This window comes from Rhinoderma darwinii, chromosome 3 (genome assembly GCF_050947455.1).
Source record: "Rhinoderma darwinii isolate aRhiDar2 chromosome 3, aRhiDar2.hap1, whole genome shotgun sequence".
Taxonomy (NCBI): Eukaryota; Metazoa; Chordata; class Amphibia; order Anura; family Rhinodermatidae; genus Rhinoderma; species Rhinoderma darwinii.
In genome coordinates this window covers 3,869,235-3,887,466 of record NC_134689.1, presented here as the reverse complement: position 1 = coordinate 3,887,466, position 18,232 = coordinate 3,869,235, and the positions used below count along the sequence as shown (strand labels likewise).

Here is an 18,232-nt window from a genome sequence, read left to right as displayed (position 1 = left end):
TATATCCTGGTATATAGTCAGGGTATGTGCTCTCTATATGTGTATATATGCTGGTATATAGTCAGGGTATGTGCTCTCTATATGTGAATATATGCTGGTATATAGTAAGGGTATGTGCTCTCTATATGTGTATATATCCTGGTATATAGTAAGGGTATGTGCTCTCTATATGTGTATATACGCTGGTATATAGTAAGGGTATGTGCTCTCTATATGTGTATACACGCTGGTATATAGTAAGGGTATGTGCTCTCTATATGTGTATATACGCTGGTATATAGTAAGGGTATGTGCTCTCTATATGTGTATATACGCTGGTATATAGTAAGGGTATGTGCTCTCTATATGTGTATATACGCTGGTATATAGTTAGGGTATGTGCTCTCTATATGTGTATATATGCTGGTATATAGTCAGGGTATGTGCTCTCTATATGTGTATATATGCTGGTATATAGTCAGGGTATGTGCTCTCTATATGTGTATATACGCTGGTATATAGTCAGGGTATGTGCTCTCTATATGTGTATATATGCTGGTATATAGTCAGGGTATGTGCTCTCTATATGTGTATATATGCCGGTATATAGTCAGGGTATGTGCTCTCTTTATGTGTATATATGCTGGTATATAGTAAGGGTATGTGCTCTCTATATGTGTATATATGCTGGTATATAGTAAGGGTATGTGCTCTCTATATGTGTATATATGCTTGTATATAGTCAGGGTATGTGCTCTCTATATGTGTATATATATGCTGGTATATAGTCAGGGTATGTGCTCTCTATATGTGTATATATGCTGGTATATAGTCAGGGTATGTGCTCTCTATATGTGTATATATGCTGGTATATAGTCAGGGTATGTGCTCTCTATATGTGTATATATAGTCAGGGTATGTGCTCTCTATATGTGTATATGCTGGTATATAGTAAGGGTATGTGCTCTCTATATGTGTATATGCTGGTATATAGTCAGGGTATGTGCTCTCTATATGTGTATATACGCTGGTATATAGTAAGGGTATGTGCTCTCTATATGTGTATATATGCTGGTATATAGTAAGGGTATGTGCTCTCTATATGTGTATATATGCTGGTATATAGTAAGGGTATGTGCTCTATATGTGTATATATGCTGGTATATAGTCAGGGTATGTGCTCTCTATATGTGTATATATGCTGGTATATAGTCAGGGTATGTGCTCTCTATATGTGTATATATGCTGGTATATAGTCAGGGTATGTGCTCTCTATATGTGTATATATGCTGGTATATAGTAAGGGTATGTGCTCTCTATATGTGTATATATGCTGGTATATAGTCAGGGTATGTGCTCTCTATATGTGTATATATGCTGGTATATAGTTAGGGTTTGTGCTCTCTATATGTGTGTATATGCTGGTATATAGTAAGGGTATGTGCTCTCTATATGTGTATATATGCTGGTATATAGTCAGGGTATGTGCTCTCTATATGTGTATATATGCTGGTATATAGTCAGGGTATGTGCTCTCTATATGTGTATATATGCTGGTATATAGTAAGGGTATGTGCTCTCTATATATGTATATACGCTGGTATATAGTTAGGGTATGTGCTCTCTATATGTGTATATATGCTGGTATATAGTCAGGGTATGTGCTCTCTATATGTGTATATACGCTGGTATATAGTCAGGGTATGTGCTCTCTATATGTGTATATATGCTGGTATATAGTCAGGGTATGTGCTCTCTATATGTGTATATACGCTGGTATATAGTTAGGGTATGTGCTCTATATGTGTATATACGCTGGTATATAGTATGGGTATGTGATCTCTATATATGTATATACGCTGGTATATAGTTAGGGTATGTGCTCTCTATATGTGTATATATGCTGGTATATAGTCAGGGTATGTGCTCTCTATATGTGTATATATGCTGGTATATAGTCAGGGTATGTGCTCTCTATATGTGTATATACGCTGGTATATAGTCAGGGTATGTGCTCTCTATATGTGTATATATGCTGGTATATAGTCAGGGTATGTGCTCTCTATATGTGTATATATGCCGGTATATAGTCAGGGTATGTGCTCTCTTTATGTGTATATATGCTGGTATATAGTAAGGGTATGTGCTCTCTATATGTGTATATATGCTGGTATATAGTAAGGGTATGTGCTCTCTATATGTGTATATATGCTTGTATATAGTCAGGGTATGTGCTCTCTATATGTGTATATATATGCTGGTATATAGTCAGGGTATGTGCTCTCTATATGTGTATATATATGCTGGTATATAGTCAGGGTATGTGCTCTCTATATGTGTATATATGCTGGTATATAGTCAGGGTATGTGCTCTCTATATGTGTATATATGCTGGTATATAGTATGGGTATGTGCTCTCTATATGTGTATATATGCTGGTATATAGTCAGGGTATGTGCTCTCTATATGTGTATATGCTGGTATATAGTCAGGGTATGTGCTCTCTATATGTGTATATACGCTGGTATATAGTAAGGGTATGTGCTCTCTATATGTGTATATACGCTGGTATATAGTCAGGGTACGTGCTCTCTATATGTGTATATACGCTGGTATATAGTAAGGGTACGTGCTCTCTATATGTGTATATATTCTGGTATATAGTAAGGGTATGTGCTTTCTTTATGTGTATATATGCTGGTATATAGTCAGGGTATGTGCTCTCTATATGTGTATATATGCTGGTATATAGTAAGGGTATGTGCTCTCTATATGTGTATATACGCTGGTATATAGTAAGGGTATGTGCTCTATATGTGTATATATGCTGGTATATAGTATGGGTATGTGATCTCTATATGTGTATATATGCTGGTATATAGTCAGGGTATGTGCTCTCTATATGTGTATATACGCTGGTATATAGTCAGGGTATGTGCTCTCTATATGTGTATATATGCCGGTATATAGTCAGGGTATGTGCTCTCTATATGTGTATATATGCCGGTATATAGTCAGGGTATGTGCTCTCTTTATGTGTATATATGCCGGTATATAGTAAGGGTATGTGCTCTCTATATGTGTATATATGCTGGTATATAGTCAGGGTATGTGCTCTCTATATGTGAATATATGCTGGTATATAGTAAGGGTATGTGCTCTCTATATGTGTATATATCCTGGTATATAGTCAGGGTATGTGCTCTCTATATGTGTATATATGCTGGTATATAGTCAGGGTATGTGCTCTCTATATGTGAATATATGCTGGTATATAGTAAGGGTATGTGCTCTCTATATGTGTATATATCCTGGTATATAGTAAGGGTATGTGCTCTCTATATGTGTATATACGCTGGTATATAGTAAGGGTATGTGCTCTCTATATGTGTATACACGCTGGTATATAGTAAGGGTATGTGCTCTCTATATGTGTATATACGCTGGTATATAGTAAGGGTATGTGCTCTCTATATGTGTATATACGCTGGTATATAGTAAGGGTATGTGCTCTCTATATGTGTATATACGCTGGTATATAGTTAGGGTATGTGCTCTCTATATGTGTATATATGCTGGTATATAGTCAGGGTATGTGCTCTCTATATGTGTATATATGCTGGTATATAGTCAGGGTATGTGCTCTCTATATGTGTATATACGCTGGTATATAGTCAGGGTATGTGCTCTCTATATGTGTATATATGCTGGTATATAGTCAGGGTATGTGCTCTCTATATGTGTATATATGCCGGTATATAGTCAGGGTATGTGCTCTCTTTATGTGTATATATGCTGGTATATAGTAAGGGTATGTGCTCTCTATATGTGTATATATGCTGGTATATAGTAAGGGTATGTGCTCTCTATATGTGTATATATGCTTGTATATAGTCAGGGTATGTGCTCTCTATATGTGTATATATATGCTGGTATATAGTCAGGGTATGTGCTCTCTATATGTGTATATATGCTGGTATATAGTCAGGGTATGTGCTCTCTATATGTGTATATATGCTGGTATATAGTCAGGGTATGTGCTCTCTATATGTGTATATATAGTCAGGGTATGTGCTCTCTATATGTGTATATGCTGGTATATAGTAAGGGTATGTGCTCTCTATATGTGTATATGCTGGTATATAGTCAGGGTATGTGCTCTCTATATGTGTATATACGCTGGTATATAGTAAGGGTATGTGCTCTCTATATGTGTATATATGCTGGTATATAGTAAGGGTATGTGCTCTCTATATGTGTATATATGCTGGTATATAGTAAGGGTATGTGCTCTATATGTGTATATATGCTGGTATATAGTCAGGGTATGTGCTCTCTATATGTGTATATATGCTGGTATATAGTCAGGGTATGTGCTCTCTATATGTGTATATATGCTGGTATATAGTCAGGGTATGTGCTCTCTATATGTGTATATATGCTGGTATATAGTAAGGGTATGTGCTCTCTATATGTGTATATATGCTGGTATATAGTCAGGGTATGTGCTCTCTATATGTGTATATATGCTGGTATATAGTTAGGGTTTGTGCTCTCTATATGTGTGTATATGCTGGTATATAGTAAGGGTATGTGCTCTCTATATGTGTATATATGCTGGTATATAGTAAGGGTATGTGCTCTCTATATGTGTATATATGCTGGTATATAGTCAGGGTATGTGCTCTCTATATGTGTATATATGCTGGTATATAGTCAGGGTATGTGCTCTCTATATGTGTATATATGCTGGTATATAGTCAGGGTATGTGATCTGTATATGTGTATATATGCTGGTATATAGTAAGGGTATGTGCTCTCTATATGTGTATATATGCCGGTATATAGTCATGGTATGTGCTCTCTATATGTGTATATATGCTGGTATATAGTCAGGGTATGTGCTCTCTATATGTGTATATACGCTGGTATATAGTAAGGGTATGTGCTCTCTATATGTGTATATACGCTGGTATATAGTAAGGGTATGTGCTCTCTATATGTGTATATACGCTGGTATATAGTCAGGGTATGTGCTCTCTATATGTGTATATACGCTGGTATATAGTCAGGTTATGTGCTCTCTATATGTGTATATACGCTGGTATATAGTAAGGGTTTGTGCTCTCTATATGTGTATATACGCTGGTATATAGTAAGGGTATGTGCTCTCTATATGTGTATATATGCTGGTATATAGTAAGGGTATGTGCTCTCTATATATGTGTATATGCTGGTATATAGTCAGGGTATGTGCTCTCTATATGTGTATATACGCTGGTATATAGTAAGGGTATGTGCTCTCTATATGTGTGTATATACGCTGGTATATAGTCAGGGTATGTGCTCTATATGTGTATATATGCTGGTATATAGTCAGGGTATGTGCTCTCTATATGTGTGTATATGCTGGTATATAGTCAGGGTATGTGCTCTCTATATGTGTGTATATGCTGGTATATAGTAAGGGTATGTGCTCTCTATATGTGTATATATGCTGGTATATAGTCAGGGTATATGCTCTCTATATGTGTATATATGCTGGTATATAGTCAGGGTATGTGCTCTCTATATGTGTATATATGCTGGTATATAGTAAGGGTATGTGCTCTATATGTGTATATATGCTGGTATATAGTAAGGGTATATGCTCTCTATATGTGTATATATGCTGGTATATAGTCAGGGTATGTGCTCTCTATATGTGTATATACGCTGGTATATAGTAAGGGTATATGCTCTCTATATGTGTATATATGCTGGTATATAGTAAGGGTATGTGCTCTCTATATGTGTATATATGCTGGTATATAGTCAGGGTATGTGCTCTCTATATGTGTATATATGCTGGTATATAGTAAGGGTATATGCTCTCTATATGTGTATATATGCTTGTATATAGTCAGGGTATGTGCTCTCTATATGTGTATATACGCTGGTATATAGTAAGGGTATGTGATCTCTATATGTGTATATACGCTGGTATATAGTCAGGGTATGTGCTCTCTATATGTGTATATATGCTGGTATATAGTCAGGGTATGTGCTCTCTATATGTGTATATATGCCGGTATATAGTAAGGGTATGTGATCTCTATATGTGTATATATGCTGGTATATAGTCAGGGTATGTGCTCTCTTTATGTGTATATATGCTGGTATATAGTTAGGCTCTGTTCACACACAAAATCAAAAACATCTGAAAATTGCGGTGTTTTTTACGGCCGTTTTCAGAGCTGTTTTTCTAGAGAGTCAATGAAAAACGGCTCCATAAACGTCCCATGAAGCGACATGCACTTCTTTTTACGGGGTGTGTTTTCACGCAACGTTTTTTTAAATTGAGGCGTAAAAAACTGCTCCGTCGGAATAGAACGCCGTATTTCCCATTGAAATCAATGTTCATATGTTTGCAGGCGTTCTGCTTCCCATTTCTCAGCCGTTTGTGGCCAAAAATAAGCCATGTGAACATACCCTAAACCTTCCGTCTGTTTTACGTCTGTGCTGTTAGGCTTCGTTCACATCTGCGCCAGGGTCCATTGATTTCAATGGCGATGGATCCGGTGCCAATGGTTTCCGTTTGTCTCCGTTGTGTAAGGGTTCCGTCGTTTTGACCGAATCAATAGCGCAGTCGGCTGCGGTATTCATCCCATCAAAGCGACGGAACCCTTACACAACGGAGACAAACGGAAACCATTGGCACCGGATCCATCGCCATTGAAATCAATGGACCCTGGCGCAGATGTGAACGAAGCCTTAAATGTTCCTTGTTATCACCCATTTCAGGGTGGGGAAAGGCTTATTGTAGGAAAGCTAAATGCAATCTATTGTTATCGGTTATCAGCCATTACAGGCTCTGGAGAGGTTGACTATATAGGTGAATGCAATCTATTGCTCCCTATTGTCAGCCATTTCAGGCGGTCCGCTTTTTGTATACGTCTAGCAGAATGTATCTAAACTCAGAGGGCCCCTTAAAGGGTAACTAAACATTTGACCAACTTCTCGACATGTCATAGTGACATGTCAGAAGTTCTGATTGGTGGGGGTCCGAGCACTGAGACCCCCACCAATCGCTCAAACGAAGCGGCAGAAATGCTCATGTGAGCGCTGAGCCGCTTCGTGTCTGTTCGGCTTTCTCTGTAGACTTAGACTTTCTATTGAGCCGATACATTGATTTCCGGAGAAAGCCGAACAGACACGAAGCGGCTCAGCGCTCACACCAGACCTTCAGCTGCTTCGTTCTAGCGATTGGTGGGGGTCTCCGTGCTCGGACCCCCACCAATCAGAACTTCTGACATGTTACTGTGATATGTCCAGAAGTTTGTCAAACGTTTAGCTACACTTTAAAGACATGTTAGACACCCCTCCCCCGTCTCCTTATTCGCTGTTCTACCATTTTGACTATTTGGACCCTCATCCTCTCTGAATCCCTCCGCCCGCAGCGTCAATGTGTGGAGTACGCTCTGAAGGCCCGCCCCCTGCGGAGATACATACCCAAGAACCAGTACCAGTATAAAGTGTGGTATGTCGTCAACTCCACCTACTTCGAGTATCTGATGTTCGTGCTGATCCTGCTCAACACCATCTGTCTGGCCATGCAGGTAAGAAGCAGCCGGGTGCCCAGAAAGACCGGAGCCTCGGCCCATAGCAGCCAATCAGGGCGCTGCTTTCATTTAAAATTGTGCCTCTCAGAATATGATTGGTTGCTATGGGCAGCAGCTCCACTTTTTGAGCAGTTACCTTATATACTAATAACGGGGGTCACAGACTTTACCAGCCATAATAATAATAAGTCTGTGGGACGGCAGGGATCTCTAACTCCTCACAAGTAAATTCCCTCCAAATAAGGAGTTTCCCCTTTAAGGGATTGTCCCAAGATTAAAAGTGATCTCCTAACCGCAGGATAGGTGATAACATGCTGATCGGTGGGGGTCCGACCGCTGGGACCCCCACCGATCACAAGAACAAGAGTCCCGTTCCTCCGAATGAATGGAGTGGCAGGTCGCGCATGTGCCCTGCTGCTCCATTCATTCTCTATGGCACTGCCGGAGATAGCGCTGTACTCTGCTATATCCTGCTGCTCCATTCATTGAGAGGAATGGGACCCCCGTTCTTGTAATCGGTGGGGGTCCCCCGGATTACCATGTTATCACCTTTCCTGTGGTTAGGAGATCACTTTTAATCTTTTGACAACCCCTTTAAGTTTACTTATTGTACCCTAAAAAGTTATGCAACTTTGTAGTAGACTTTTTAGTTCAATTCCTTACCATTTTCAAGACCACTGAGTGCTGTCAGTGAATAGAAACATTCTTGTTTACTTCCAGATCCTGAAAACCTGTCCTGACCATCTCTTGCTCACACAGCTGAGTGTTTGTTACAATTGTTTCCAGTTTAGATAATCATCAGCGCAAATCTCTCTCCTGACCTGATAGTTTGTTTCATGGCAGGTATCAGTTTGGAGTCCTGGCTGTTTGGCTCACAGTTGATTGTCTTGACTGGATACAATTGTAACAAATAGTCAGCTGTGTGACACGTTTTCATCTGCTAGTTCCACGACTCTGGGATTACTCATGACGGTGACTGCATTGCCTTGAACTTTCTCTGGGACTCTCGGGATTCCTATAGTTTCTAATGTGGGGCACAAGTCTCTGCCCCCGATTGGGTGTCGGAGCAGCAGAGTCGTGCGTGTTGTGTACAGCAGTTTATGATCAGACAGATCGTCTCCCTCTATTCCAGCACTACGGGCAGAGCTGTTCTTTCAAGGAAGCCATGAACATCCTCAACATGGTGTTCACCGGCCTCTTCACCGTGGAGATGATCCTGAAGCTGATCGCCTTCAAACCAAAGGTAAATCCCGCGGTGCTGAGTGTGCCGGGGTGGGGGAGGGGCTCGTCATTCTTATCAGACGCTTGTCCCTGCGATGGCTTTATTTCAGCGCTGGCACCTGTACCCCCAGCACCACATCAGCCCCGATCAGGGGGGCGAATGTCTTCCGAACACACACGGCCACGTTTCATTCCTCCATGAGCTGCCGGGAAGAGAATTTCCTGCATCTCCAGATTTATTTTAAGATTTTCAAACCCCGATGTGTTAGTCAATGGCTATTAGGGGATATGAATATCATAGGGGCCCCCGCTCCGGGCCCCCTCTGTTAAGGAGCTGCTATTTCCTCTCTCTGACGGATCCAGTATGACCTCGTATAACAGGGTCACCCATTGACTTTAATGGTGGAAATGTTGATGCACCAGTAGCTTGTGATAGCAGGTGATTGTCCTGGGTGGACTGCCCCTTTAAGAGTTGAGCAGCAGGAGAGCTGCGGACATGAGGCGGCGTCTATGGAGCTATGAAGCGGCTGACACGGAGACGGGCAGGCCTGTTATTATAAGCAATTAGATGAATGATGACCACTCAGGTTCCCTTTATTTAAATCAGATCTCCAGGCTCCTCCTCCTTATGGAGGCTCCTCCCCTCATTCTATGTGCAGCAATTTCCTGATAATCCTGGGGGTTAGGTCACTTGTAATTGATAATTCTTCTGTCCTTGTTGTAATTGAAATCATCTCTCAATGCACCAACTATCTGCGGAGCTACACACCATCCAATCTGAACAAGCAGAGCTGCAGTGTAAAGCATGAGGGAGGGACAAAGCAGCAGAGTGAGCCTCTGATGAGGCAGGAGGTGGATTTTAGACTACCTTAGACAATGCAATTAAGCTGGAGTCACTGATCAGAGCTACAAAGCAGCCGACAGTGGAGGAAATGGCTTTGTACTATTGAATTTTCATCTCATCGCGACGTAGGAATAGATGGCATTGTACACCATATATATATATATATACACACTAATGTGAAAGCAGAACTACAGATACCAGGATGCCGACAGTCCTAACAGCTAAGTAGAGATCCCATAATGCACTTCACTCTTCTGCATTACATTGTGGGAGATATCCACTACATCTCCTGCAATGCACCACAGCAGAGAATGCTTTATCAAGACACTGATCCAGTAGGAGGTGCCGCTAGATGTGTAAAGCCGTGTAGCCGGGGTAAAGATTGTCTGAGCTGAACAGTCTTTTAATCTATTATTATTGGTTTACAAGTTATTGAGAATCTAAAAAAATAAATCAGGAATTGCCCTTTAAGGAATATGATCGGACTCTGAGAGGTCGTGTGAGGTAGAAGGGACCTCAAGTCTCACCCGGGACGTCTGACAAATGCCTCTTCATATGTTGCCAGAATCCGGTACAACGTCCAACCTTTAACTTTCTACGTTTTCGGTTTATTTGAATTACCGCATGTTTTATACTCTAGTTCCATCCAGAGCTGCAATAAGAATTCTGCTAAGCCCTGAGCTCACATTTTGAAGCCAAACCCTGCTGCTTCAGTGTCTGTACAGAGGTTACCGGTGATATAGATTCGCTCATCCACACGACCGTTGTTTTATTCGGCGTCCTCTCCGTTTCTTTCTGCGGGTAGCGCACTGAGCCATTCATTTCTATGGGGCCATGCACACATCCGAATCTGTTTGACCATTGCGCAAACTATAGAACAGGTCCTATTCCTGGCCGTATTTGCGGTCCGTCTCACCTATTCAGGAGTAAAAAAAAAAAAAAAAGACCGCACACGGAAACCACTAGGAAATGTGTTTAATGGGGCGCAAAACGGCAATGATCATGTGCATGAGCCCTAAGGCCCTTTTTCACATGAACGCTCATTCCCGACCATTGCCCTCCCCGGGCAACAATCAGCTTGTTCATCAGCAGATCCAATAATATAGTCGCTACTCGGCGGACATCTCCCTGTGTAAACAACGATGTGCGGCCAACAAGATGGGACATGTGTGGTCACAAACGAATGATCGCTCGTCCCCCCCATAACCGATCACTTCTCCGTATAAAAGGAGCAAATGAGCGCCGATCAGCAAGCCGCCTCGTTGTGCGGCGCTTATTTTTATTTACGGACCATATCGGGCCGTGTAAAAGGAACCTGAGCCGTTCAGGTGGGGAGGGGTCTGTCAGCATGGGGATGATGGATACAAAATAGATTTGCAAATCGTGGTCCCTGCACATGGCCGCGTGCATTAATTTATATGAGCCTGGACCGCAAAACACGGCCGTTATAAGGCCCCATGCACACAAACGTATTTTTGCGACCGCACTTCCCCGTAAATCTGCGGGTGAATTGTGGCCCCATTCATTTCAATGGGCCCATGCACACGACCATGGTTTCCAAGATCCGTGCATTGCCCAGAAGCCTGGACATGTCTGGCCGTGTTTTGCGGTCCAGGCTCATAGAAATGAATGCACGCGGCCATGTGCGCGGCTCGCGGGTGACACTCAGAGAATCACGGCCGAGCACACCACTATGGTCGTCTGCATGAGGCCTAAGACATGTCCGTTCTTTTTGCGGTCCGGGCTCCTGGGCCTGGCATGGACTGTGGAAATCACGGTCGTGTGCACGGGTCCATTGAAATGAATTGCGGCCGAAAAAATACGTTTGTGTGTATGGGGCCTTATACGTTATTTCCCTTGCGGTGGAGAAACGTTCAGACTCTGAGCGTCCCGTGAACTACCCCTGTCCCTAGAAACGCATAAGGCCCCGTGCACACGACAGTATTTTCATCTATCCGGAAATACAGATCCGCAGGCAGCCGTATTCCACCCGTATATATGGACCCGTAAAAAAAAGAGGGAGGATGCAAATGGATGTCATCAGCATGTTGCATAGCAACTCTTCCGTAAATACGGACAGTATAGGGATGCACATCCGTAGCCGTTCGTATTTACGGAAGCGCCCATAGAATTCTATCGGAGAGTCCTTGCTGTAGTTACGGACAAGAACAGGACGGGTTCTATAATATTTTCAGCACGGACGCCCATCAGTAAAAATACGGAAAGGCGTCCGTGGCCAATAGAAATGAATGGGTCCGTAATTACCGATGAAAAATACGGTGTGCGTGGAGCCTAATAGAAATGGTTGCGCTCAGTCTTCCCACGATGCATTCTGGTCTCTGTAGTTCTGCTTTTCCCACACTCAACTTCTGCAAAACTAACCCTTTGGCTGCCAAGACAATTGTCCACAAACACAAATAAAACATGAATTCTAAAATGAAAGTCATATTATTCCCGGATATTATCGGACGGTGGACGCGAACCCCGACACTTCACAGTTATAAGCCCCCGCATCATGGAGTAACGCTGTGTAAAAAATGCAGAAAAATAACGTTCGTAACTGAAGGTTTGGTCCAAGCAGAGGCCGAGACGCCCACCCCCCCCAACAATAAGTGCAGAGGCCGAGACGCCCACCCCCCCCAACAATAAGTGCAGAGGCCGAGACGCCCACCCCCCCCAACGATAAGTGCAGAGGCCGAGACGCACACCCCCCCCCAACAATAAGTGCAGAGGCCGAGACGCACAATCCCCCCCCCCCCCCAACAATAAGTGCAGAGGCCGAGAGGCACAATCCCCACCCCACCCAACAATAAGTGCAGAGGCCGAGACGCACAATCCCCACCCCACCCAACAATAAGTGTCGGGCGCGCAGAGTTCGTACGTGCCACTTATGTCGCAGATCTTCACATAATCACCAAGAAACCAAAAATCTCTGCGATCCAGATACCAGTAAACATCTGGAGGGGCCCTGATAAGGCGAAGGGGGTGATTAGATGTGTAATTGCTGCTCATCTTCTCACCCCTGTAGTGGAAAAAAGATCCCTCCTAAATGTGACAATCAGGGAGCGCATATCCTCTCCAATTAGTAGCGGAGACGATAACCTGAATAAAAAAAAATCCTGTATCCCCCCTCCCTCCCCCCTGGGGGCACTGCGTCTAAAATAAAAAATAGTGCGACTTTGCCATAGGTCTTAATCAAAAATTTCCTATTGTTTGGCTTCTACAGCTCCTATGCAAATCTGTGTGTCTCCATGGTAACAGACAACAAACCCTGTGTAGTCTGATCCTGCAGTCATATTTCCTTCCATTTGTCCTCTTCTTTATGCTAAAATACATTCGGTAGGTTAGTAAGAAGGAGGGAACAGATGGAAGGGAGTGTGACTGCAGGCTCAGACTACACAGGTCTTATTTGTAGTCTGTTACCATGGAGACACATAGGTTTGCATAGGAGCTGTAGAAACAAAACGATAGAACATTTTTAATAAAAACCTATTGCAGAGTTGTTTCATTTTAGATGCATTGGGATAATGAAAATGTATTTTGTTGCAAAGGTGGTCCTAGTCTTTAATGGGACCCTGTAAAATAATCCTTATATGAAGAGACTCTAGTGTTATACCAGTGACTGTGACTCCCAGTTCTGGACTCTATCCCTCCTCATAGATGATCTCAATTTATAGAAGGATCGCACCCGGCGAGTAGCTGCAGGAAGTCACCCGGAGATCATCTCTTCTAATCACTGCTAACGATCGTACATGTGGGTCCAGAAAGCTGCAACACCTCAGCCGTCTCAGAGCGAGAACAAACAGCGCCGCCGCAGGCAGCCGAAACCACGCCCACATAGGTATCAAATGGCCGCACAATTCAGCCGGTAAAACTGTGGTATTACCGGCAAAATCGTGCGCCGATTCGCCACCACATGTGGGCGTGGTTTTGTCCACCTGTGGCTACTTCGCTGGACTTCTTGTATTATAGAAGGTCCCTTTAAATTACGACTCCACGAAGCGGCATTGACTTGGCCGACTGCACCCTGTTCAGCGCAGTTGTTTACTAGCAAAATTGTGCGCCCATTGATGAATACACCCTTTATGGTCGCCCGATTACACGGATTATAGTCGTTCCATGGTGCCTTACCCTTAGGCCCTGTTCACACAGAGTTTTTTGCAGGCAGAAAATTCTGCCTCAAAATTCCATCTGAAATTTTGAGACAGATTTTGATCTGCTTGCACGCCGTTTGTCGTGTTTTTCAACCGCGACCATTGATGTCAATGGGAGGTCAGAGACGTAAAATGCCCGAGGATAGGGCATGTCTTTATTTTCCCACGAGATGGTTTTTCCTCTCGCGGGAAAAAACCGCCTCCGCCTCCCATTGAAATCAATGGGAGGCGTTTTCGGCCATTTTTTGGCACATTTTCCGACGCGGTTTCAAGTGTCAAAAACTCAGTGTGAACAGGGCCTTAGAGTGAGAACACATGGAGTAGCAGCTGCACATGCCCGAAACCACACCCCCGTAGGGTGGTGAATGGCCGTGCGATTGTTGGCGAAGTCATGTGGACGTCTGCCGCTCCATGCGTTCTCATCCTTACTTAGGGACGTTCCATCTCATTATAAGTGTTTTCTATAGGTGGCCGTACAGCAGAACTCCCCAAACACCAGGACAGGATGCGTTGTAGTCCGTGTAGATTGAGGTTGGTTGACATGACATTGGACTCTTTAGTGGCCGGACACCTAAACCTCCGGGATCGGACATGTGATCTCTGGGTCGTTGTTCTGTACATTTTATGCTATGGAATGGCAATGGATATCAATGGCCGCTTCTCCACAGTTATTACATTACGTCAGGCAGGGATGTGGCTACTGAGCGCTGGGTCCAGTGGCCTCAGATATTCTAATCTAATATATTCCGGTGCACAGAACATAGTGGAGTGACCTCGTGCCCACACGAGACATCCTATACCTAGGACAAAGCCGCGGTATATTGTCATATTCAGAAACCTATGCGAATAGCACCAAGTTCAATATGTGGAGGCTTCATATACTGCGTATGATAATTCGCTCACGTGACTCTTCTGTAGGGGACGATAATTGACCCATGTGTAAAAATTGTTCTGCACTGTTCCCTGGGGGATTGGGTGATAGTCGAGTGTAACCCGTCCTGATCGCTGTGATTTTGCATTTGTTATGCAGGGAGGAGGTTCTGATATTGCCCCCTTGTGGTGGAGTAAATGTCAGCAGTGAAAAACTTATATACAGATATTTTTTACAGGTCGGTTTGCAGATATTTCCACCAAACCCTGGACCAACTTCGTTCTGTCTGCACTTGCTAACAATTCTGCTCCTTTTCCAGGGTCTGACAAGTCCTGAACCACTTCTAACCTTTATCTCCCGAATCTCCCACATTTTACATAAATTGACAGTATAACTGTATATTACACCTGTACAGGGAGAAAATCATCCTATAGAAGACACCGACCTCTCCTCCCCCTAATACACAGACATCAGGACACCGACCTCTCCTCCCCCTAATACACAGACATCAGGACACCGACCTCCCCTCCTAATACACAGACATCAGGACACCGACCTCTCCTCCTCCTAATACACAGACATCAGGACACCGACCTCTCCTCCTCCTAATACACAGACATCAGGACACCGACCTCTCCTCCGCCTAATACACAGACATCAGGACACCGACCTCCCCTCCTCCTAATACACAGACATCAGGACACCGACCTCCCCTCCTCCTAATACACAGACATCAGGACACCGACCCCTCCTCCTAATACACAGACAACAGGACACCGACCTCTCCTCCCCCTAATACACAGACATCAGGACACCGACCTCTCCTCCCCCTAATACACAGACATCAGGACACCGACCTCTCCTCCTCCTAATACACAGACATCAGGACACCGACCTCTCCTCCTCCTAATACACAGACATCAGGACACCGACCTCTCCTCCTCCTAATACACAGATATCAGGACACCGACCCCTCCCCCTAATACACAGACATCAGGACACCGACCTCCCCTCCTCCTAATACACAGACATCAGGACACCGACCTCTCCTCCTCCTAATACACAGACATCAGGACACCGACCTCCCCTCCTCCTAATACACAGACATCAGGACACCGACCTCTCCTCCCCCTAATACACAGACATCAGGACACCGACCTCCCCTCCTAATACACAGACATCAGGACACCGACCTCTCCTCCTCCTAATACACAGACATCAGGACACCGACCTCCCCTCCTCCTAATACACAGACATCAGGACACCGACCTCTCCTCCTCCTAATACACAGACATCAGGACACCGACCTCCCCTCCTCCTAATACACAGACATCAGGACACCGACCTCCCCTCCTCCTAATACACAGACATCAGGACACCGACCTCCCCTCCTAATACACAGACATCAGGACACCGACCTCCCCTCCTAATACACAGACATCAGGATACCGACCTCTCCTCTTCCTAATACACAGACATCAGGACACCGACCTCTCCTCCTCCTAATACACAGACACCAGGACACCGACCTCCCCTCCTAATACACAGACATCAGGACACCGACCTCTCCTCCCCCTAATACACAGACATCAGGACACCGACCTCCCCTCCTCCTAATACACAGACATCAGGACACCGACCTCTCCTAATACACAGACATCAAGACACCGACCTCCCCTCCTCCTAATATACAGACATCAGGACACCGACCTCCCCTCCTCCTAATACACAGACATCAGGACACCGACCTCCCCTCCTCCTAATACACAGACATCAGGACACCGACCTCTCATCCTCCTCCTAATACACAGACATCAGGACACCGACCTCCCCTCCTCCTAATACACAGACATCAGGACACCGACCTCTCCTCCTCCTAATACACAGACATCAGGACACCGACCTCTCCTCCTCCTAATACACAGACATCAGGACACCGACCCCTCCTCCTCCTAATACACAGACATCAGGACACCGACCTCTCCTCCTCCTAATACACAGACATCAGGACACCGACCTCTCCTCCCCCTAATACACAGACATCAGGACACCGACCTCTCCCCCTAATACACAGACATCAGGACACCGACCTCTCCTCCTCCTAATACACAGACATCAGGACACCGACCTCTCCTCCTCCTAATACACAGACATCAGGACACCGACCTCTCCTAATACACAGACATCAGGACACCGACCTCTCCTCCTAATACACAGACATCAGGACCCTGACCTCCCCCCCTCCTCCTAATACACAGACATCAGGACACCGACCTCTCCTCCTAATACACAGACATCAGGACACCGACCTCTCCTCCTCCTAATACACAGATATCAGAACACCGACCTCTCCTAATATAGAGACATCAGGAAACTGGTCTCTGCTTGCTGTCAGTGACTGGGAACATATTTTTATATATCGAGAGGCTGTTAACCCATCCAGATCTTGTCCAGGTGCACAGGTCGTTAATTGTATCTTGCAATGTGCCGTGCTTTGGTGTCCGTTGGACATGATGAGGTCAATACATCTAAATAAGAATGTCCCCATTCACTTGCAGCAAGCAGAAATCCTCAAAATAGCGAGGAATTAAAACAAGGTATATTATAGAGTTTCTGAACTATTACTTCTACATGGATTATATACATACGATTTATGGCAGATTTACAGATTTGTGGTAGCTCGTGTTGCGCCATCTTTTGGTAGATGGTAGTAATTGCAGGTGATCCAGCTCTGTCATTCTAGCACGACACACTGTACATTTTGTGTAGATTTAATGTAATTAATCTCAGGGTTTAGAAATCCACATGTATATCTGACACCTTATGATGAGGCCCCGGCAGCCGGGAATCCAGCGAAAAACTTCTCACCAAAGTGAAAATCGAGCTGGATCACAGTTGGAGAATAATTTCCCAACGCCGCAGGACGTTCAGCCTGGAGAATATTGCTGCGTCCTGAGTCATTTATGTACAAAGTATTTTACCATTTACTGAACAATCCCCAAACCACTACGGACATTTACACCCATCACAGTTCATACATCGTATATACGATCCATTCTGGCCATAGATATAGGATAAAGATCGCTCAGCTGACGGCCATCTCTCCCATAAATATGCAGGTTTGGCTCAGCCGAGCGTGCATATTAATACAATTGGGATGAGATAAGCGGCTGCTGGACATATCAGCCGCTGCTTATCCCTCAGAAAATAAAATGCATTGAGTAAGTTTACAAGTGAGGTGACACGTTCTCATTCCATCCTGTTGCTTTGATGTAATGTGCCAGTCGCGGATACATTGGGGTCCTCGTGTGTCAGTATGTGATAGTCACTTGTCTTATTATTATAAATGTCGTCTCACGTTCCTGACAATTAGAGGAGGGGGTCGTGCGGAGATTTTCCCCCTCTGCTAGTCCGTTCTGATGCGTTCATATTCCATATAGAAAGTCTCTGGTGCATTGATTACACTGTGTAGGATGTTTCAGGACCCTGGAGAGCAGAACCTAGAATGTGCCCCCCTGGGAAGCTGGGGATGTGTAGGGAGTGTGCGCGCCAAGCACAGGGT

At 44.1% G+C, this 18,232-nt stretch overlaps 1 protein-coding gene across 1 annotated transcript in view; it reads left to right on the top strand.

Moving 5' to 3' along the window:
• The window catches only part of CACNA1C (calcium voltage-gated channel subunit alpha1 C), a 141,156-nt gene that overhangs the window by 87,528 nt on the left and 35,396 nt on the right, over window positions 1-18,232 (top strand). The window contains exons 25-26 of the mRNA XM_075855600.1: window positions 7,419-7,577; window positions 8,713-8,823. Coding sequence (XP_075711715.1) covers window positions 7,419-7,577; window positions 8,713-8,823 — 270 coding nt within the window. The remainder of the gene's footprint in view (window positions 1-7,418; window positions 7,578-8,712; window positions 8,824-18,232) is intronic.